Source organism: Garra rufa, chromosome 20 (assembly GCF_049309525.1).
Source record: "Garra rufa chromosome 20, GarRuf1.0, whole genome shotgun sequence".
Taxonomy (NCBI): Eukaryota; Metazoa; Chordata; class Actinopteri; order Cypriniformes; family Cyprinidae; genus Garra; species Garra rufa.
Window position 1 is genome coordinate 19,827,364 of NC_133380.1, and position 23,873 is coordinate 19,851,236.

At 39.0% G+C, this 23,873-nt stretch overlaps 1 protein-coding gene across 1 annotated transcript in view; it reads right to left on the minus strand.

Moving 5' to 3' along the window:
- foxp4 (forkhead box P4) overlaps window positions 1-20,214 on the minus strand; it is a 133,904-nt gene extending 113,690 nt beyond the window's left edge. Inside the window, exon 1 of the mRNA XM_073825502.1 lies at window positions 20,047-20,214. Coding sequence (XP_073681603.1) covers window positions 20,047-20,214 — 168 coding nt within the window. The remainder of the gene's footprint in view (window positions 1-20,046) is intronic.
- Between the last annotated feature and the right edge of the window lie 3,659 nt (window positions 20,215-23,873).

The following is a 23,873-nucleotide window of genomic DNA, read 5'->3' on the forward strand; positions in this document are numbered from 1 at the left end:
TCTATTCATTACGCTCAGGTTGCTTAAGTAAACACGACTGGGAGGTGATGAATCGGAGCCCTAATCCGCCTGTGTTTGTAGGAGTGAGAATGAGGGAGAGGGCAGAACGCGGGGCGCTCGCTCGCTTTTTCTCTCTCTCCTGTAAATCTAAACAGTGAAGTCGGCTCCTCCGCGGACAGGTGGGCACCATATGCTGGAATGATCCATCATCGCTGACAGAGAACCATTGTTGACGCCTGCAACGTCCCCCCGCAACCACCCCCGTAGAAAAACAGAGCCCACGGTGGGCCGTCCATGGGTGTGGGTGGGTGGATGGCGGCAGAGTGGTAGGGGGGCCAGGGTGGCACGAAGGGTCAGAGGGAATCATGTTACCGGACTTGGCGGATACAGAGCTGAAGACAGACTGAGACTGCCACTGTATGCTGGGAGAAGCTCAGGAGATACCGATGGAGATGAGGGTAGAAAGAGGCGGGAGAAAAGAAACAAAGTGTAGTCCGTAGAAAAAATGTAAGGTGGAAAAAGGGTGTTAAAGAAATAGTTTGGCCAAAAATGACAATTTTGTCAATTATGTCATTTACTCACCCTCATGTCATTCCAAACCTGTATACGTTTCTTTCTTGCTAAACACAAAAGAAGGTATTTTGACAGAATCTGAAGAACCAAAAAATTTTTGGCCCTTACTGACTTCCATAGTAGGGAAAGTAACACATTGGAATCAATGGGGTCCATCAACTGTTTGATTACCAGCATTCTTCATAGGAAAGAAACTCATACAGGTTTGGAATGACATGAGACTGAGTAAATTATGACAACTTTTTAATTTTTTAGGTGAACCATCCATTTAAGACACTTAAGTTCAAAAAGAATGGAATGGGGAAAAAATTTGTCTTTTACTGATCAGTCAGAGCACAGTGTGAGAAATGTCTTCTCTTTCAGGACAGATTTTTGGGTATTTTTCAATATAAATATAAAAATTTAAGTATTATATAAAATATAATTAAACAATCAAAAATCTCACTGCTCCACTGGAGTTTCAGAAGAAATCTAATGAATGATCTTTGGGGTATTTTTCTTAAAACAATAAAACAAACTATAATAAACTACTCCAAATATGAATACAACTATACAAAATTTATCTTGCTGCTGCCTAGAAGAAACAAATGAGACATTAAACAGATCTTACTGAAATCAGAACAGTCTTGAAGTCATTGTTCTTTTCTAAACCTTTAGACGAGACACGTGAGATTACTAAGACTTAAGTCTTTTTCTGAGAAAAAGTTTCATTTGTTGTCTGTTTAATCTCATTGCATTCTAGGCGATCTCACTGCAGATCTTAAATAGACATAGTTTGTCTTTCCAATTGGCCTGTCTACATCAATTTATGAATCAGATCTTGCTGCCGGCCACACATTTGACCAATCAAACCTCCGCCTCTGTGTTGACCTCCAATCAGAATTAGATATAATGTGCAGTTATTTATAGCTGGCTAGTGAAGACCCTTTTAGAAAAGGTCAACAAAGTAACAGTGGTGGCCTCCCTCAGGGCCGCGGCGCTGCGTTTTTAATTCATTCTTAAATAAACCACTGTCAACATGCTCCACTTACAATCTGGCTTCTACTGCCAAATGGCATATTTACCCGCACTTGAAACTGCTTTGAGGTATTATGTCACACATTGTGACTTGACACAACAATGTTTTTGTCCTAACTTCTTCAAAAACCAGTTACAAAGCTCAGGAGACTTAATGAAGTTGCCTTTCATTGAAATATCAAACTTTGCCTCAGGTGTTTCTACTAAAATTCCTTAGGATAAATTAGACCAATTCATTCTTGATGTACAAATACATATAAATCGAAGACACTATGGCAAAATTTACTGTCTAAAGGACTAAACGCAAATAGGTGAGGTCAGTTTTCTATTAAAAAATAAAAAACACGTTTTAAATGTAGTCTGTAATTTGTTCACACTGTTTAGGAAAGCAACAGGGTGTGCTCTTTATGTGAGTAATGTTACCTACCTCATGCTACAACCACACGCACAGACAGATGTGGTCAGACGCTCTACAAACAAACCCAAACATGCCACAAAAAGTCTATTTTAAGGGTGTGAAGACAGAATATATTTCCAATTTACAGAATGGCAGTTCATAAATAACTAGCCGAAGCTTATTTTCCCCTCACTCAACATCAACGGTGTTTAAGGCGGGACTGGAATGCGAACGTTTAGAAAAAAGAAAACATCCTGCGTCGCACCGAGGGGAAAAAAGAACCGAACTTAACCTTCTTTCAGTGGTACAAACCGGGAGGACTTGTTACACTCGGGTGCTTTTGTTCAGCATGCACCCTGCATGATAGCCACCTCCGAATCAGAAGCGGAGAGAGGAAGACAAAGGCGCCCTTTTTTTCCCCAACCGGTGCCATTCAACCTTAAAGGAAAAGTAAAGCTATTCCAAAAGCTGCTTCTTTTGAGGTTCGGGCTTGATCCTTGTGGAATTAGGAAGTTCAGCTTTCTCCTTGTAATGTGTCTAAAAATGAAGTCTTGAGCTGTTTCTGTTTGCTTGCGTTGGATAAGAGAAACAGAAGAAGAAGAGGGGGGCGAGATGAAAGAAAACTTTCACAGATGTAATACAAGCCGGCATCCAAAACGTCACTCATGTGAGGGATTTGGCAAAAATAATCATACCTGCTTGTACAACCTCTTCAAACCCTGAGTAACTGCAGGCGCACAATGCGCCCGCTTCTTTCCTTTCGCCACTCCTGACGGCAGCCGCTTTATTACTCACGAGTGTGACAACTTGTGGGATTGCTTTGTATCTGAATGGCATATTTACGTGAAGCGTGGCTTTCAGTAGCGGTTGCTTGTAATGTATCAAATGCATCACTGTCAGCTGCCAGAGGAATCTGCCACCGCAGATGTGTTTGTCCACACAATCGAAAGCGCTACGCACCGTCGCTTACGGAGCGTTGGCCTGGCCGGTTTGAACTTCACTTTCCAGAGAGACTATCTGCACCGATAATCACCAAAGGAAGAATTATTGTTTGCCGGAGAACCAGACTTGCTCTATTTTAATGCTGGAACGGTCCGGCACAGCTGGTGACCAAATGAGCTTCGTCTACAGCGGCTTCAGGCAGACATACTGGGCCTGTTAGCAGCTGTCCACCCCGGGCTACGGGACGAGGTGTGGGTTGTTCGACGGGATCGGGTTTACAGGCCCGGGCCAAGGTTTCGTAGATCTTAACTTGGTCCCCATGACTCATTACAGTCGTAGCCTGCAGAGCTGTCCAATTTCACGGTGGGTTACAAATAAACTGCACTTCTGACCATATTTCTCTCCTTTTCCCCCCCTCTCGCTCCTTTTTGGCCCAAGCTGGATTTAATTTGCCATTTCCTGTTCCATCGTGCGGTTCGCAGTCACTCGTCACATTTGTTTTTGTTCAGATCCATTAGAACGCGCATCTGAAAACGGCAAAATCGAGTGAATTATTCAATGCCGAAATCATCTAAAAACACCCGCCGCTGTCCCTTTTTGCCATTTAATGTAATGTTTCCGCAATATAAAGGCTACGGCGAAACCTTAAAATTTAAACGGCTACAGCAGACTCCCATCGGCCATTAAAATGAGGAAAGGGTGAATTGGAGCCAAGGCAATAAAAAAATAAAACTAAGGGAGGAAAAAACTTCAAAATATGCTGTAATGTTTGAAAACCCTGACCGCTTTGGTTTTTTTCACATCCTATTTTTCACAAAGGGGACCTGTTTGAAACTTGCTGCCTCTGCTGCTTTCCAGATGTGTGTTGCTCACCTCTAAGTCCCCAAAAATGTTAAAACAAAAAGCCTGCTGGAAAAAAAAGTAAATATGAGCTGCAACACGATATCAGCGGCAGCGTTTCGGATGTCAGAGAGATTTTGTTTTTGAAAACTGTGAAAAAGATTGCGAGGATTGCATGGCTGTTGAACTCATTAGGGGAAGGCGAACGGTGAAAGAGGCTCAAATGAGCTCATATGTACCTGGTGTCTCTCTCGGCAGTAACTTATCCCCATGTCCCACACTGAAAGAGCAAAAGAGGAAGTGTAATCCACTATGGCTGGGCTCTCTGGGCATCATTACCTCGTTGTTGGCACCGTGAGCTCACTTTGTAGTGCTGAGGACCACAGCATTAGCGAGAGTTCAACATCGAGACAGCTCGCAGAGAGAAAGAGAGAGAGAGAGAGAGAGAGCTCGGAGAGTTCAGGATACGGGTCGTCTCGAAATCCTCCAGCCTCGGCAGCCGCACAGCCGGCTAATTGATGGCAATTGCACGGCAGTTTTGCTGTGGTTTTCTTAACACCGCCCTTCTGGCAGCCAAACAAAGTTCTACTTGATAGGGTTTCAACCTCTCTCTGCTGTGCGGACTGCAAAAACTAATAAGCAAAAATGGACTTTCAAGGTCTTGTCGTATTTGAGAGCTTTTCAAGATCTTGGAGCGAGTCTGCCGGGACGGTTCGAGGCAATACGAAGGTGTTGGGGTGCGATGTGAGTCACGGCTTGACTGACTTAGCCCAATGGGACACCGTCCAAAACCGTCCTCCTACAAACACATGCTAAACAGACTGACCCAGTCTCCGTGATGAGGATAGCGCTAACTGGCAGCAGGGCTTCCCGTCCAAACCAGACATATGGAACGCATTTCTTTGTTATTATTAATAAAGAAAAAATTAATAATACGCACTCGGGATGTTGCCAAAAGCAAGCTAGCTAAGGAAAAAAAAGACACATGCGGTGTATTGTTTAAACAGAGGAACTCTTGAAACCGCTAGCTTGGAGAAGAACTTAAAGTAAAGTTAGTTTTTTTAGTTTAATTTTGATTTTACACCTGGTAGTGGCTAAAGCGATACCCATCTTCAGGGGAGGAGGGAGGGAATAAATCGTACCGTTTGCTCACGTCTCATGTCTTTATGCACAAATACAGAGGGCCAAAAAGTAGCGTCTTCTCCCAATACTCAAAATCTCTTATAACAACGCGTCACGTGAATACGATAAAGCAAACACACTTTCTTTCAGCAGACCTTCAACAAAACCGAACCAGCTGCAGGTTTCACATGTTCTTCATCAATATTCAATTACATCAGTAGCATCAATCTATATCATCAATCCGCGTCGCTCGGCACAAAGCGGCCTTCATCTCGCTTCTATCTCCACCCTTGGCTATTAAGGAGAAGAAAAATAGAAACCAACATTCTCTCTCTTCTCTTCCCCGACGCCTCTCCCTGTTGACTTTAGTCTCTTTTTAAGATGGCAAACACAAAGAGCAAGCGGAGGCAAGCTAATTAGCAACACTTAAAAAGGGATCTGGCTTCATTGTTTGCAGTCCCTCGCCCTCACCAGTTACCAGGGCAACAACTTTGAGAGTGGCGCTGTGCATATTTCTTTTGCTTTTTTCTTCGTCTTCTTTTTGTTTCCCCTGGGGGTTCTCCATTTTTTGGAGCCTGTAGAGGGCCGTTGGGAGGACAGAGATGGAGAGCGGAGGGGTCTCTTAAGCTGAGCACAGAGCGGGGGCTTCTGGGATGGCGTAAGGTTAGGCCTCTGCATTACACAACACAATGCTGAGTTCTAAGTGGGCATTGAAGGCAAGGAAATTGGGCTTAGTAAGTACGTAAGTGTGTGTGTGAATTCACTGTGGTTAAAGGAATAGTTCACCTGCATCAAAACCAAATTACTTTCTCTTTCCGTAGAACAAAAATAACATATCTTAAAGAACATCCAAGCTGCTTTTTTGCATTAACTGGAAACACAATTTTGCATATTTAAATTTGTGCATGATTTTCAGTCAATAATACCTAAATTTCAAACTATTCCTTACATATACAAATTATATAGGTGAGTGCTTACCTAAGTTGCATTTATTTGATGCAGTAAAAATGATCAAATGTCAAATGATCCTTCAGAAATCATTCTAATATGCTGATTTGGTGCTCAAGACACATTTATTATTATTAATGTTGAAAGAAACTTGTTCTGCTTAACATTTTCATGGAAAGAGTGTGTGAAAGAGCATTTTTAGATGAACAGGAAGTTTAAAAGAGCATTCATTTAAATTAGAAATCTGTACACTCTTAAAAATAAAGTTTCCAAAAGGGTGTTTTTGCAGTGATGCCATAAAACTATTTTTGGTTCCCCAAAGAACCTTTCAGTGAACAGTTCTTAAAAGAACCATTTTGAAGAAAATTTAAAAATGGTTAATTTAAGGAACCTTTTGACTATAAAAACCTTTTCTACATTTTAAAAAGGTTCCATGGATGTTCAAGTTTCTTCACCGAACCATCGATGCCAATAATAAACATTTATTTTTAAGAATATAACAATCTTTACTGACAGTAAATCATAATCATAATCTAATAATGATAATAATAATAATAATAATAATAAATCTAATCATACCTTAATGTTTAAATCAAAAGTATTGAACCCAACACTTGACTACTAGAATCTTCTTTCTCAAAAGACTTTGACAACTTCTGGTCACATTATTCTCTTACTGTTTGACTGTTTTAAATGCGCACTCGCTTTTTACTTTCACTTTCGAGACTTGCGATCACACGTACTCTGTTTACTATGAAGCTGCTGTACTTACCACACATTTTACAAGATTAGATGTTTGTCAGTGGTGCTCAGAATCTGCAAACCGCCATCGTTCTATCAGTCACCTCTCCTTACTCTGTTTATGTGGTAAGTGAAATTTTATATACTGTAATGTAACAGGCTACCACTAGCGAGCATTCCAATTTCAGATTCACTGTTTGGGCAAACAATATATTTTTTATAATATATTAATAAAAAAATATCTGATTTTGTGTTTTATAAAGAAAAAGTTACAGGGTTTTGGAATAATGTGGTACAATTTTCATTTTTAGAGACTTAACTTTTCCTTTAAGAAGTTAAACGTGGAACCAGTCCTTGACAATTTACTCTCTTTCCACCTCATTTGTTGATTAAGGCTGAGACAGCAAAAACACATGCCAATTAGTGTCAATTATGGCTGCTGTTTCCTGACGTGGAGTCCAGTAGGAAGTGTACTCGGGGTAAAAGAAGCCCTCCCTCTGCCTCAGTAACTCTCCAAACTGAAATTCCCTCCCTTGCCACCCTCCTCCTCCTGCCCCTCATTCTCTCCATCCTTCCTCAATTCCTCTCCACTTCAACTATTACCTAAATCTCCCCCTCCCACTCCTCACGGCTCTCTCCGAATCACTAAATCCATTCTCCTGCCTTCTTTTTTCCTGTCCCCTTCCTTTTCCTTCCTTTCTCTCCTCTCCTCCCTCTCTCCCCAGTGGTTTGTCAATCAGCTCTGAGGGAGTTATACCTCCAAATGCCCACACATTAGTATCCAGCTGAGAATCTTTCATAATCGCCATGGTGACTAGAAGAGGGTCAATGCTTGATGTGCTTCGAGCATTGCCTATGAACTGCCCAGGCCGTGGAAATTACAGACACGGCATAAAAGGTGGCTTTGTGGCACCACTTTAGACAGTGGGAAGTGAGTGTTTGTTGGTGCAAATCTATTATGTTTGAGCATGTTTGCCAAAAACAAAAGGCTAAATGGCTTTTGAGTAAAGGGCGAAAATATGACAGAGAAAAATGATGAAACTTCAGTGTGAAAGTGAATTAGGATTCCATGCTTAATTCACTTGCCCTGCGCAAATACACTGCCGCTCAAAAGTTTGGGATCAGTAAGATTTGAAATGGTTTTTAAAGACGTTTCTTATGCTCATCAAGGCTGCATTTATTTGATCAAAAATACAGAAAAACTGTAATATTGTGAAATATTATTTCAATTTAAAATAACTGTTTTCTATGTAAATATATTTTAAAATGTAATTTTCAGAATCATTACTACAGTCTTCAGTGTCAGTGTAATATGCTGATTTATTATCAATGTTGAAAACAGTTGTGCTGCTTAATATTTTGTTGGAACCAGTGATTTTTCCCCCCTAGCGTTTATTTAAAATAGAAATGTTTTTTTTTTTTTAAAGAAATTAATACTTTTATTCACCAAGGATGTGTTAAATTGATAAAAAGTGATAGCAAAGACTTATATAATATATTTATATTTTGAATAAAAGCTGTTCTTTTTAACCTTTTATTCACCTGAAAAAAAGAATCACAGGTCCTAAAAAAAATATTAAGCAGCACAAGTGTTCCCAACAATGATAACAGTAATTAATTCTGCAGAATGATTTTTGAAGAATCATGTGACACTGAAAACTGAAGTAATGGCTGATAAAAATTCAGCTTTGCATCACATAAATGAATTATATTTTAAAATATATTAATACAGAACACCATTATTTTAAACTGTAATAATATTTCACAATATTCTGTATTTTTGATCAGGTAAATTCAGCCTTTATGAGCATTTAAGAATTCTTAAAAAAAACATTAAAAATCTTACTGATTTCAAACTTAGTGGCAGTATATATAATCACATTAATCGAAGTACAATTAAAGTACTAATATTTACAGTATAATATCTGCATTTTGAATCAATAATTTACTTTTCGCTTAAAATATTATATTTATTCATTTTAATTAAAATAGATTAATACATTAAAAATTAATAAAAATAAAAACTGACAAAAATAGATAATTAGACAAATAGTAAATAATTAAATATATAAATATATAAATAAATAAATGAATAATTGTATGATCTGCTCTGATTCTTTCAACCAACACATTGCCAGAAATCACATATCACATCTTCTTGTTGTCGCAATTATTCCCATATGAGTTTGTGAGTCATTATTGTAACTGTGATCTGTGTTGGGTGACAGTGCTACTGTGGTCTGGCTGTGCGTTTGGAACTGATCTGAGCCCAGCTGTGCTGGCAGTCCTTCTGAGATGCTCTGGATAGACAGACACACTGGATAGACGCAGGAAGAGGCGGCTGTGCGTTGCCACAACTGCTCCTAATGTAACTTCAGCTGGCTAAAATGATTCCACACACACAGAGAAGCATACCAGCACACACACGTATGTAAATGCGCACTAACGGCGGCCCTCTTTAGCCTTCTCAAAGGTTTCCCTGGAAAAGCCATAAATTAGTTTTATTATCCTCCCATAAATATGACATTCCCACATTCCTGAATTAGGACTCAACGTGTGAAAAAAATCATTAGATGAAGAATATGAAATATCTCTGAGCACATGTGAAATACATTACGCTTCGTATAAACCTTTACTTATAGAAGCACGTGTAACCAATGCTAGACAGACGCTATCCAGCTAAATCGACTTTTCCAAGAGCGTATATTCTTCATTGCGTGAGCTTTGAGGGAACGCAACAAAACAAGTAAAGAAACGTCCTCTCAAAGCGTGTAAGAAGCTCAAAGCCAGGCCAGCTTTTCAATAGTACTACAGGAAACAGGCACGCCGGAGGTCTTTTTTTGTATTGCTGCGGCATCTATTGAGGTTGTCCACAGATGCTAGGCAACTACCCTCCCTTAAAACTCCCCCTCGCCCTTGCACCTCGATCACCACCAGCGTTTCGTGACCCAGCTTGACCTTTCTTCTTCACTGACCTCCGTACAATGAGACGGGCCACAATTAAAAGTGCGGAATGCTTTTAAGCGATGACACCTTTCAATGGGCTGACAATGTTCGATTTACTGGATGTTATTAAGCTGGCTTCTGGCCTGGCCCTCATCACCTAGCATCCTTGTCTAAAAGGGATATGATCCCTGTATTTAAGTCTCTCCCTCCCCTTTCCCTCATTTTTTTGTTCGTTAGACTTAAGCCGCTTGAAGGGAAGATGAGAAAGAGCGGCTCTGTTCGTGCTAGCGGGCCCGAGGCCTTGAGATCGCTGACACGATGGGCTGCAACTGGTCAAATGAGCTTCATTTCACACGGAGGACGTGATACGGCCATTACTGTCCACCGAGTGCCGAACAGAAGGCCGTTCCTGACGGTAATGAGACGGGAGAGAGGCCAAACACCCTGACTGTCAAATCGCCCAAACTTCCCATCTCGCCGTGCTTAGCATTTCACACGCAGAAACCCAATTAGAGCGTCTAGACTGCCTTACAGGTACCTATGATCTGCCATCAGGACAGCCAACTCAATATGGCCTATCTGTCCAGACATCTGAGATCTATATGCCTTTATCCGCTCTTTCCATCTGCGCTGTGGACAGTTTAATTAAAGCTACCATTACGACCAATTTGCAGAGTCCATTATGGTCTCTTAATGGCGGACGGTGCCAGAGAAAACAAAGAGTAAAGTAAACGTCACACGCACACGGAGATGAGTAATTCTGAGTTGTAATAACATAAAAAGTGGGGGTTGGTTATGATACAATGAGCACAGGAAGACAAACCGTCAAGTGTTTCTAACGATAGACCAAGGACATTAGAAAATAGAAATAGGATCACTTATGATCCTAAATATACATAAATACAAAAATAATTAACTGAGAGTTGACCACTGTGGGCCATTTCTCGTCAACACGAATCCTTTTCCCCAAAAAGTGTAACATGTAAAGCGAGTGGCGAAAGAGAAGAGGAAGTGCGAGAGACAGTGAAATCATCTGCTATCTCCTGTCTGTAGACCATCTGATCAAAAGAGCCTCAGCTTTACAACAATGTGGTCGCCATATGCATCAGCTCCAAACCATAACCAATGTTAAGCTGTCAGTGTTTGTCTGGGCCTAAAGGAGGAGTCTGGCTGTCTGTTTCTCCATCTCTCTCTCTCTCTGGTGTGTTTCACATCTCCATTCTGCAGTACTCTTTCTCAACTCTCCACTAATTAGGGAAGCACTTGCTCATCTTCTCACTCCTCCCGAGAGTTTAACCCAAAACTCAAAAGTGGACAAAACCGATCTGAAAGAAGATCGAGAGCATCCGGTCTCCAAGCGGCCCCATCATCCTGACAGGCTGCTTTTAGTGTAAAACTTGTCAAGAACTTTATGCAAACTTTATAGAGATTAAACAAGATATTTATAATTTCGAAGGAAAACATAATACAAAGTCCTCGGATTTGATTGGCTGAAAGGAGTGTGATATTCTAGTGATATCGGCACTTCAACCGTTTTACCATTTGTATCACTCCATTTGCAGCATTTCTCACAGAGAGTGACATGGACATAATTGTTTTTGTCACGGAATGCAGTTTTAAGAGTTTTTAGGTGAGAGTGTACTTGTTTAGACTTTAAGTATGCAGATTGTTAATAAAGATACAGTATATTTTTAAAATTGTAAAAAAAATGTACTTTTAATTCAGTAATAGAATATGGTTTTAATAAAGCAACAACATTTATTTGTTACTAGTTCTAAACTGATGTTTTTGAATTAGTAACAAACTTGGGCTCAGCTGTTAAACTGTCAAACTCAGATTTAAATGTTGCGGAAGGAAGTAGTTCTGCACAAAAAAGGGTTTTTAAAGATATTCTGTTGTTGTTTTATATGTATTTACACACTTGTGCTGTCGAACTGTTGTGTAAATGCAACATCACACTTGTAGCCATGCAATATGGCTGTATATCAGTACGCTAATATACAAATTTATTAAAGGGGTAGTTTTTTGAGGAAAACATTTCAGGATTTCTCTCCACATAGTGGACTTCTATGGTGCCCCCTGAGTTTGAACTTCCAAAATGGAGTTTAAATGCAGCTTCGAAGGGCTCTAAACGATCCCAGCCGAGGAATAAGGGATTCGAAATAATGTAGAATAATGTAGCGAAATGATTGGTTAGTTTCTAAAACCGCAAACACTTGTCTTGGTCTAGCTCTGCGTGAACTGTGTGTATTCCTGTTCGTGACAGTTAGGGTACTTTGAAAAACTCCCATCTCATTCAAAATCAACTTCAAAATCGTCCAACATTACTGTTGGAGGAGAAAATAAGATGGGAGTTTTTCGACATACCCTAACTGTCATAAACAGGAACACGCAGTTCACTTAGAGCTAGACCAAGACGAGCATTTGCAGTTAAAAAGTGTATCAATTGTAATTGTTTTTAGAAAATAACCAATCATTTCGCTAGATAAGACCCTTCTTCCTCGTCTTCCTTCGAGCCCTTTGAAGCTGCATTTAAACTGCATTTTGAAAGTTCAAACTTCCATAGAAGTTTACTATATGGAGAGAAATACCAAAACGTTTTCCTCAAAAAACAATTTCTTTATGACTGAAGAAAGAAAGACATGAACATCTTGGATAACAAGGGGGTGAGTACATAATCTGTAATTTTTTGTTCTGGAAGTAAACTGCTCGTTTAATATTGTGCCTCTTTTTACCCCATCTACCAGGTAAAAACCATATAAAAGAACTTTAAGGGAAATTGGTTTGATACTAAAGGATGAGCGACGTGGTGCTTCAAGAGAGTTGGTCTGGACCCAACAATGTTTGTAACCTGCTACGCACCATTTGGGGCACATCCTATCTAAACGGTCGCTTTGAAGCGAAACCACAGGTCTACTGTATCCCTAAAGAGAGCGAGAGAGAGATAAGACCTCCCTATTAAAGAAAGCGAGGAGCAGCAGAAGGGTCTGTCAGGGCCATTTCCCCCTGCCCAGGCTGCAGTAGTTGTAGACGGGCCGCGGAGCGGGACCATTTGAAGTGAAGAACACTCGAGGGATTGAAAAACAGAAAACCCTTGGTTGGATTCCTGGCTTTGTGCAACAAGAGGATGAAATTCTATAAGGACTCCACTAGTGTGCACTCTTGTTTTTTTTTTCTTCCTCCTCTACCTCTCCTGTCTTCCTTTTTTTTCTACAAAGCAAAGGGTTTTGCTGGTCTTGGGGTTGTGAAGCAGACAAGGAACATTCCTCAGGGGGGCCCAGGCGCCCTTTCTTGACACATCTCAGCGTTGCACTTTCTATCCCCCCTCCCAACCACTTCAGCCCCACTTTCCCCCCATCGCTCTCGACTCTTTTCTCTTACCCTCTCTGACTCGGCTACCTCGTATCTGTCCCTACCCACCACCCCTTCCTCTCCTGAGATGCCTGCCTCCGTTTCTCCGACTCAAACCCATCCTGGCGCTCTCTTTCGCCCCTTCGCCATCTCTCCCTCCCTCTGCTCGCATTCTCCATCACTCTGCTGGGCTTCTGTTTGTTTGGTAAAGACTGTTGAGTCTTTGACGTCTGTAGATGCCTGTGATTTCTCCCAGGCTCCCGAGGGGCCCAGGGAGAGAGTGCTTTGTGCTCTGACAACGCGGGCCTGCAAAGAGGGAGCTGGGACTGTTTTTCTGCTCCAACGCTTCTTGGCAGGGTGTTTAACCAGTATCGCTGCACTGCGCTGCTTCCAGGTGAAAGATTTGGGCTTGGAGGAAGGGACTACACTAGACTAGATGATAAACAGAATCAAGAGAGAAACAGAAATGCAGTTACGTAGGTTATCCCACAATATGGAGTTTCATTAGATAAATATTTTGTTCATAATTTAGGAGCCTGTTTTATGCTATTAATTGTACAAAGGCCTCTTACAGTCAAATTAATTTATTCAGACACCAACATTTCTCACATTATCAGTTTATTCGCTATAGTATGAAATATGAGAAGAACAAATTCATCTTGATAATGTCAGGTAACTGATAGAATGGTATGAAATGGATTACAATCAACCAAAAATTTAGAAAACTGTTAGTATGACAATACTTACACAACTTTAAATATTACACAATACTTAATTTTGTTCAATCTGTGGTGTAAAAAAAGTCACATTAGCAATTAAAGAAAAGCTTTAATGAGCAATTAAAGAATTTTTGGGTATAGTATGTCAGTTTACTTTATTTTGACTATAGTGTCCTGCACCCACTAGTAAAAAAATAAAATAAAATTTATATCTGGTATCTGAATAATTTTTGGTTTGACTGTATGTGTCAAAATCTAAAAGCAAATTTGATTTCTTGTATCACGACGCCTTGAATATTTAAAATATATAAAAAAATATATTTTACACTTCTGTCTGCTTCTCTTTTACTATACATTTAATTTAATATATTAAAATTAATGAAGCAACCCTGTGAAGTACATCACGATACCTGTATAATGACAATAAAGAGTATAGCTTCACTTAAAGCTTGACATCTATCAATATGTCGAAGAATCTACTCAACATTTCCATGAAAGGGGTTTCTAAAGGCTTGCTGAAACAACCCATAATCTCTTTCAATCCTTTCCTCCATCTCTGCAGGGCGTTCATAGTGACCCGCTCCATAAAAAAAGCTGTATGAGATGAGGATAGCGGAGCAAGACATTAAAACTTGATAAATGACTTTTTAGGAGGCTCTGCCATGATAACACTTTACTGCTTGCTTTGCCATTTTCAGAGCCTTCCCCATTAAAGTAATTTGGCTTCAAGGCCAAACTCTCCATTCATTTATAATCAAATGAGGGAACTTGATGATGAACTAATTCATTCATCAGATTCTTATGAACAATGGCCATCTGAGATGGAATAAAAGAGGCAGATTTCTATGGCATTGCCACCCATATCAAAGGGCGCATTGCATCGCTTGCCGGCACAAACCTTACATCTCATCTGAAGAAGAAAAAAAAAAGAGGAGGAGTGAAGAAATGAGAAGAACATTTGGGATATCTCTGTGGACAAAGGGGTTAGGACTCAGAGGGAATGTCATTCACTGAAAGTCGTGATTTTTTTAATTCATTCAATCTAAAAACCAAACGTTGCGAAACAGCCTATTCTAAGTCTATTCATTGTATTTGGATGCTGATTTTGAATAAAGTGACTACAGAGGCGGAAAAGCGAATAAAACAGTAAATTTATCATATTAAATAGTGACAGAAGATCAAACAAACGGCCTGCGGACATTCTCAGATTTTTTTGTCTGTAGAACGACTCAAATAACAAAGTAAAATACATTACGAAGTAAATGTATAAAACTGCTACTGGAAGATGAGCAGGTGTGTGGAGCCTCACTCCATAAGGCTCAAGGCCATAGAGAAATAAAATACACCTACACATAAATGCTGGCACGGGCATGTACACATGCATTTATAGGCGAGTAACCACATAAAATATCCTTAAAGAAAGTGACTACAGCATTTATACCACTGAAGGTCTCTGTGTGGCATTTTTTGCATCTGTACAAGCAGCGAAACTTCAGAACTGCTCTATTTATATTGCATGACAATAATAAAACACATGCTGCTGTTTTGACATCTAATTTTTAAAACAATACTTCACATTGTAACTCGTAAATTTTTCATGATTGTGACTTTGAAGATATAATTGTGAGACATCAAATAGCAACTGTGACATTCTAAGATTTTTTTCCATTCCATATTTACGCGAAATGAAGAGATACAGTTGCATTTTACTAGAAATAAAGTTGCAATTATAAAAAAAAGTATCAAGCTCAAACAAACACAGCTAAATTGCAGTTTACAACTAAACAAAAGGTTTTTTCTGACCTCAAAGAAAGGCCAGCAAACTATGGCATAATCATCATATAGAGTTATAGTTAAGCTGTCAGCTTCTCGTAGACATATGAATTATGAAAACCGTGATGTAAAATGTTTTGGACATTACTTTTACAAGGAGCTACTGCTGCCACCAAAGACCAAAAGTATGGGCATGCAAGTGGAAAAGGAAAATAAAGAGGGACAGAGAGGAAGGAAAGGAAGGAGAGAGACAGAGTGTGGCATTGAGGCCATGGTGGCCGTATGTTTGACATTGGAAATGGTTTAGAGCAGAAGGAACTGGCAATTTCTATCTCTAATTAAAGGCTTTGGCTCACATGACCATGTACAGGTGCACCAACACCAGACGGCAGGGCCGGGAAGAAAGGCCTCCCTTGTGTGTGGTGAGGCCATGCTCGCTCAGCGGGAGCCTCCACACGCACACACTCGCAGAGGATGCAGCAAAGGAGTGCAAACATTCACATTCATTACCTTCACTACAATTTGAAGCCCTTATTTCAAGTGACAGAAACAAAACTATGCAAAGTAGTTGCTATTTTACAAGTTCTTTCCTTCTCGCTTACTGTTCTGCCCACGACTCACTCCATTGGTTACTTGTGGCCGTTTGTGAGCAACTCCAGCAGTCGGATTACTGACTAAGACGCTACTTTTATATTCTTATGAAACGTCAGGATCACAAGACTGTAGGAGGCACAAAAAATAATTCCACATTGTCAACAAATTACTGAAGCTTACTACCCTGGAAATCCAGAGGTCTCGCGAGAGCACAATTTGAATTGTCTCTGCAAGACACTCTGGCATCGAGCAATGATGCAGGTTACTGCAATATGTAAGCAATTGTGGGAACCAATCAAATCGGTGTATCTGATGTAGGCAGGCCAGAGGCAGCTAAGCTGATGATGACAGCACTGCGACGTCCGAATCATTAGTAAACATTGAAAGATTGCTGTCGCTACAGATGAACAAGTTGTTTGAAACGGCTTTGGCCGCTACAATGAACGAGTTAGACTTGGCTTTCCATATAAAAGAGGAACAGAAAACCGAAAACTCGAATCGTTCCTTTGCAAGAAGGACGTTTTTGCTGTTTTGCCGACTGGATACGGCAAGAGTTTAATCTATCAGTTCACGAGTTCACGCTTACATATAATTACCCGCAGAATAGTAGTGCATGTTTGGCGTGCTGTCCGGTGAAGGGCTCCGAGCTCGGGAGTGGCCCGAACCCAGAGTACGTTACCCCCCAATAGGAGTAGCGAGAACTCGGAGTGATGAGATGGGGTGGTGGAGGTTTACTGATAAACCATGGAGTGAATTGAGGTGAGTCAGCTGTATTTAAACCTATGGCGCTGATTGACTTGTGATGTTTACGCTAAGCATCTGACGCGCTTCTCCCGAACTTTGTTAATGAAACATCATTTAGCTCTGCTGGGTAGCTAAGCGTGTATTGTTGTGATTGGTCGTGGCGTTATCCAATTGCGTGCAGTTAGAGTTTCAAATGCATGCTTGGTGCCGTCCCTCGAGTTGGCAGTTTTCATTGCTCGATCCCAGACCCTTAATCTTAATAGATTAGGGTCTGGATTTTTCCAGGTTAGAAGCTTACTTTTTTGAGAGACAAATTTTCACTTTTTCATCTACATGGAGTAGACAATATGTGAGCCTTGACCACAAAACCAGTCATAAAGGTCAATTTATGAGATTTATTGAGATTTATACATCATCTGAAAGATGAATAAGCTTTCCATTGATGTATGGTTTGTTAGGATAGGACAATATTTTTCAGAGAATATATTTGAAAATCTGGAATCTGAGGGTACAAAAAAAATCTAAATATTAAGAAAATTGCCTTTAAAGTTCAAATTAAGTTTTTAGCAATGAATATTACTAATCAAAAGTTAAGTTTTGATATATATTATGGTAGGAAATTCTACAAAATATCTTCATGGAATGTGATCTTGACTTAATATCCTAATGATTTTTGGCATAAAAGAAAAATCAATAATTTTGACCCATACAATGTATGTTTGGCTATTGCCACAAATATAACCATGCTACTTAAGACTGGTTTTGTGGTCCAGAACACATATATGGTCAAACTGTTGAATCAAGGCCTTAATCTTTGTTTTAAGATTTATAACATTTAGAATTATGTTATTTTTTTATTTGTATGAAATACAAAAAGTGTGTGAGGTTATTTAACCTTTTGATGCCTCAATAATTCTAAAACTACTGCCAGTAAAACTGCTAAAAATCTGGGACCAAAAATTTGATTTGACACTTTGACCTGACCATGTTTTGTTACATACCTTTCTATCCAAGTTACCTGACATTATTAAGAGACTTTAACTCTTGAGTTCTTGTCAAATTTTATTACCATTTTCTAAACTATACCGAATAAACTGTGATAATGTGAGAAATGTTGAAGGTGTCTGAATACATTTTGGTTTTGACTATAAATAAAACAGTTTTATATTTTTTATAAACAGTCTTATATTCCAGAGGTGCTTAGTCCTTCACTTTTGCTGAATTTATGTTGTCATAAAAAAAACACAATGACTATATAAAGAGAGAACAGTTGTATAGAATTATGGGTAAGGGTCAAAGGTGGTCACCCACTGTGGTGTGGACGTTACAACACACATGAATGGTTAAGAATGGCATTTAAAAGATCTCTTCCTTAAAATCGACGAAAATTAGAGAACATCAGTTTTCAAAGGCTTTAGATTTACACCCTAAATCTGCTGGGAGAGGTAAATAATTTGGTTTAACAGATCCCGCTTTCTTTTAGTAATAGTGAATCGATGTTACATTAAGACATTGTGGTATCTGTTAACAGGCGTGTGGTGCAGCCTTTGTCATTGATAACGAGGTTGAGGGGTCCTGTTACCCTCTGCATCTGTAATGCATTTGGGGAAGAGTGTGAACAGAAAAAGAGAATTTCAGCCAAGAGAGTCCGGGAAGTGAGGAAATTCCAACTGACAAACTGGATATGGAAGACACTGACGCATAGGCCAAAGAGCAAAAACAGCACAAGCCTCTGCACGCTGACGTGTCACTGCATAAAACAGTCGCTTAGAGGATTATTGTGACTCAGGCTAGGCTGAGGCTGCTGCTAGGACTGGACCTAAAGCATGAGGAATTCAGCAAAGTCTGCATCATCTACAGGAACTACAGTCAGGAGCGAATGAAATCGCCAAGTGCAGTTCTGGAAGACTGCATGGAAATATGAAGCCTGAGGACTAGATTTGGTTAAAAGATTAGTTCACCCAAAAATGAAATCACTGACTCACTCTCATGTTATTCCAAACCTGTACAACCTATTTTCTTCCACTGGATACAAAAGAAGAAATTTTCAAAGACATGTTGGTCGCTCTTTTGCAAGCACTGGCAATGCACAAGGACGGAAATTGTCAAGTATAATAAGACAAAAAAAAAAAAACATTAAATTAACATCAGTGTGGCCTAATTTTTTAAGTCATCTGATTTAAATGGAAAAAACAGTAATATTGTGAAATATTATTTAAATGCAAAATTACTGTTTTTTATATATTTTAAAATGTAATTTATTCCTGTAATGCAATGCTAAATTTTCAGAATCATTACTGCAGTCTTCAGTGTCACATGATGCTTTAGAAATCATTCCAATATGCCGATTTATTTTCAATGCTGAAAATAGTTGTGCTGCTTAATGTTTTATTGGCACCTGTGATAACTTTTTTCAGAATTCTTTCATTAAAAACAGCATTCATTTAAAATAGAAATCTTTTGTAACAATATAAACTACCATTTAAAAGTTTGTGGTCAGTACATTTTTATTCTTTCTTTTTTGAAAGAAATTAATACTTTTATTTAGCAAAAAAAAAGTGATAGCAAAGATTTATATATTGAATAAATGCTGTTCTTTTTAACATTTTATTCATCAAAGAATCCTGAAAAGAGTTTCACAGGTTTGAAAAAATATTAAGCAGCACAACTGTTTCCAACATTTATAATAAATCAGCATATTAGAATGATTTCTAAAGGATCGTGTGACACTGAAGACTGAAGATGTATTAAAGATAAATTAAAATAGAGAACCATTTTTTTTAACAGTAGTAATATTTCACAATATTACAGTTTTTTGTATTTTTAATCAAATAAATGCAGCCTTGATGAGCAGAAAAGACTTCTTTAAAAACATTTAAAAAACTTACTGATTCCAAACTTTTAAATGGCAGTGTATATAGCTTTAATATTATAAAATAAGTATAAAAATTTACAAAAGTGTTCCCAGAAGAACTAAAGCCATACAGGCTTGGAACAACAGAATGCGAATGAGTAATTTTCAAAATTTCCAATGTTGGAGTGAACAACCCCTTTCATTTTTTTATATTGTTCCCATTAAATGACTGGAAAATGACAAGCTGTAATATTATACACCACACAAATAAACTCTGAGAGATGTTGAAACCAATGCAATGCAGTTTGCTTCATATAGTTGGTTGTTTATAACTTGCGCAAGACATGGGAATTGCACAAGAAACAACTAACAGCTAAACACACTTCCTGAAAGTCAGGGTAGAGGACTTAGGGTCTCTTGCGCGCGCGCACACACACACACACACACACACACACACACACACACACACACACACACACACACACCTGCTGCTGTTGAAGGTGCAGTAAATCCACCGGGCTGATCTCCCCATTGGTGTCCCCGTTGGACCCTCCCTCTCTTCCTCCACCGTCCGATTGGCTGCTTAGGCTGCTGACTCCATTTTGATTGGAGGGTGTTGTTCGAATGGTCTCAGTTGCTGATTCTACCATCATCACGTGGCACCTTGAAAAAGAAGGGGGGAAAACATACTGAGTGACCATCAAGCATTGTCAGAAGTCCTAGAAAGAGTAGACTTTATGTGGGCAATCACAAAAGCAAATATACACACATCAGAGTGTTTATCTGCAGTAGAAATACAGTGTCACAGCTGCTAACCTTGATAAGAGCATAGTAAACAAGCTGTACGCTATACATCCATTTGGAAATACCTAAAGAACCACCTGAGCCTCCAAACAGCCAATGGCAGCCAAGGACACCAACGCGGAGGAAGGCGCAACGAAGGTCTGCCTGAAGAGATACTTGTGTCACTCCAAAATGGCATTGTGCCGTGAAAGAGCGGCGTGCTTTTTTCTTTACCAAAGGTTACAATACAGTGCATCAGCTCTGATCGAAGGACATTTGTCTTTGACAGAAAGTGTTGATGCATCCACCAGAGCAACAAAGAAGCCCTTTCAATTAGAAAATCTGCGCTGAAAAGAAACACCAACCTCTCGTGCACCGTATTATCAGCAATACAAAAACACAAGCAACTTCCAACAGAACAGGAATGCATTTAATGTCTTTAAGAGGTAATGAGAGTCCAAGAAAAAAGAAATAAGCCTTTAAATGAGTGAACGATTCACTGAACTGATGACTTATTGACGTGTGGAGTATTATTAGAAAAAGAGTGAGTACTCCATTTTGTTGTCATTTTTATTTAAAACTACATTAAACACGCAATTCACACATAAAATGACTCGAATGCACATCTCCTTTTTTTTTGCATGACTGAATTTATATAATTAATATTTGTATTTATAAAAAAGACAAAAAAGAAAATTAAGTAGTGATATATTAAATAGTTTGACAAGGTTAGTTCAGACTGTGTAATATCATATGATTCGTGTAAATAAATAAAACGTTTTGTGTGTTTTTGTGTTCAACCTTGGAAATCCTATTTAAAATAATTCAAATGTTTCAGGTTACACCACATGAACTTAACGTAACATAAACCTTAGTTGAAAATCGCACAAATGCTTTTCATAACTATACAATACAACCAGGAACACACAGAGTACTTTTCTAAGGACTTGGCAATGCTAGATATTCACATCATCTTTATTTAACCTTGCCCTCTTACGCTTACGAAAGCCATAAGATATTCGCTTAAAAACAAAGTTTAACAACACGGAGCACAGCATTGCAATTGCATTGTGGGAATGGTATTATCTACACACGTAGTACGTGCCGTGCAGTAAAGCTCGCCACAACAACAGCTGAGACAGAGATAGAGAAGACTCTTTACCCGCTTTTTTTTTACCAGGGGCATTTCCTCCGAAGAGGCAAGGAAGGCAGCGTCTCCAAATTTTGGATGAGAAAAAAAATTCGTAGTACAAAAATAAAACCCCCAATATTACAAAATCTCATATAAATCATTTGTTTTACTAAAGAAAAATTGTTCAACAGTGACACCAACAGGTAAAGTCACAGCAAGAGACTGCGTCTCTCTCGCCTCTCCTGAGCCCATTGAGTTTTAACTCCCTAAAGCGTGCTGTGACTTTTCTGAAGCGAAATGCCTCCATCGCGATATAATTGGATATGACTGGTTTTGTCCGGCTGTAATTGGTTCATGATAAATCCCACCTCTTGTGTTCGTGCGCGTTCCGCATTCGCAAATCAGTCTGAATGAGCAATATAATAGTGTTAATGGGAAGACTACTTTAAAAAAGTAAGTAAACAACTCACAGACTTTAGATATAACCACTTTGTCAAAATAAGACTTATAAATGGCATGAAAACATGATCTGTGGGAGTTTTTAAGTGAGAAATATGCTTACTGAAATTTAAGTGAAATATCTGTGATCAATATTTACATAGCTGTGATCAGTGATGATCCGAGAAAAAAAATATATATAAATATATATTTAAATGTAAAATGCTTAAAACACTAAACTGATGAGATTCATACATGGCTTCGATACAGTGTTAATTTTGACAGCAAATTTTCATTTAGTCGCAGTCTTTTGACTAAAATGCCATTTAGTTTAAGTCATATTTTAGTCATCCGAATTGTTTTAGTTTTAGTCTAGTTTTAGTCGACTAAATCTACAGTAGATTTAGTTGGCTAAAATCGAATGGGTTCAGTTACAGTGTAATGCATTTATTAAGCGTTTCTCTAAAATGACAAAACTCATTGTATAGGTTGGAAATTAAGGTTTTAGCATGATAGACACCGATTTAACTGCTTTGACAAAATATGCCTTTATATTAAAATGACATGAAACCACTTCTCATAAAGAACAAGAACTTGGTCTTCTTTTCAATTAAATACCAATGGTTAGCTATACGAACTAAATACATTTAGATTGATCTTTATCAGGGCTACTAAAATGATTCAGTCAAGAGCAGTGAGTGATTTTCTGTCTTTCGTTTGTTGCTTAATTAACTTCAATGCCACAGACAATAGCAACTAAATTAGCTGGCTGTCCTTTTAAAACCGGATACACGGATGCAATGTACTAATACACTTCCGATATACTCCGAACTGTTTAATTTCAGCTAAGACGAAATCAAGTGTGTTTACGTGAATACTCATCAAAACTGATAATTTGACATAATTTTGTGTGTATTTCTCCGTTCACGAGACGTCAATGTCGACGACGAAAATGGCAATCGATTTTCGTCATAGTTTTTGTCATTCAAAATGAGTTTCGTTTACGGCGGTGAAAAAATGTTGTTAGAAACTTATGAAAATTATTCGTCAAGGAAATTAACACTGCTTCAACAGAATATTGATTGATATTCATAGTTTAAGTAATGTTTATTTAACCAAGAAAATGTGAGTGGGACATGAATTTAAATTTTAAAAAAGGAAAAAAACACCACCACACACCACTGTTCTCTACATGGGGATGTTTTGGAAACTCAAGGGTGCTTTTATGGGTCCAATAAGTTCACAGTAGGAATCACTTAAACGCACCTGGATGAGGAGTTATATACTTCATCCTAAGCTGTCAACTGAGGCAGTCACGCGAAACTCGCATGACTGAAGAGGATGCAGGCATGTCTTGTATCATGGGGGACGCGAACCAAAGATGTGGGTAGTTTTATTGCCTGTGGACCCACGAGGAACTCTAAACCATGTGTGGTTAATTTACATCAACCCAGAGCATCTATATCACTCGGATGTGACATGTAGGGGACAATACCAAAAGCCCCAAAACTCTTCACTTGTTGCCTGCACCGTTGCAGCTGCCGAGCGAGTGCATCACTGCCATATTAACCAGCCCGGGGTGTAAGCAAGCATGAAGCCTTGTCATATCCCGTAATGGGTGTATATTGCCGCTATAATGGAAGGTCGTAAATAAAGCAGCCCAATAAATCTGCACAGGGAACCTTTGATTACGGCTGTGAGACAGAAGTTTGCAGCGTCTTGTAATTGTTTTTGGCAAGCTCATCTAAGCCGCCAATGTCGAGGCTTGCCGCATCTTGTTTAGCCCCCGAAGCCCCTCTAGCTGAACTTTGACCTGTGAGAACAGAGGAAGATGCATTTTTCTTCTCAGGGGGAGAGAGGGATACAGAAAGGGTGGGCGTTCTTCAGATCGAAGAGATAAAATGTTCATTTGGGGGAGGGCAAGGCAGAAAAAAAAAGGCACGTTTGCCTTTTAATTGG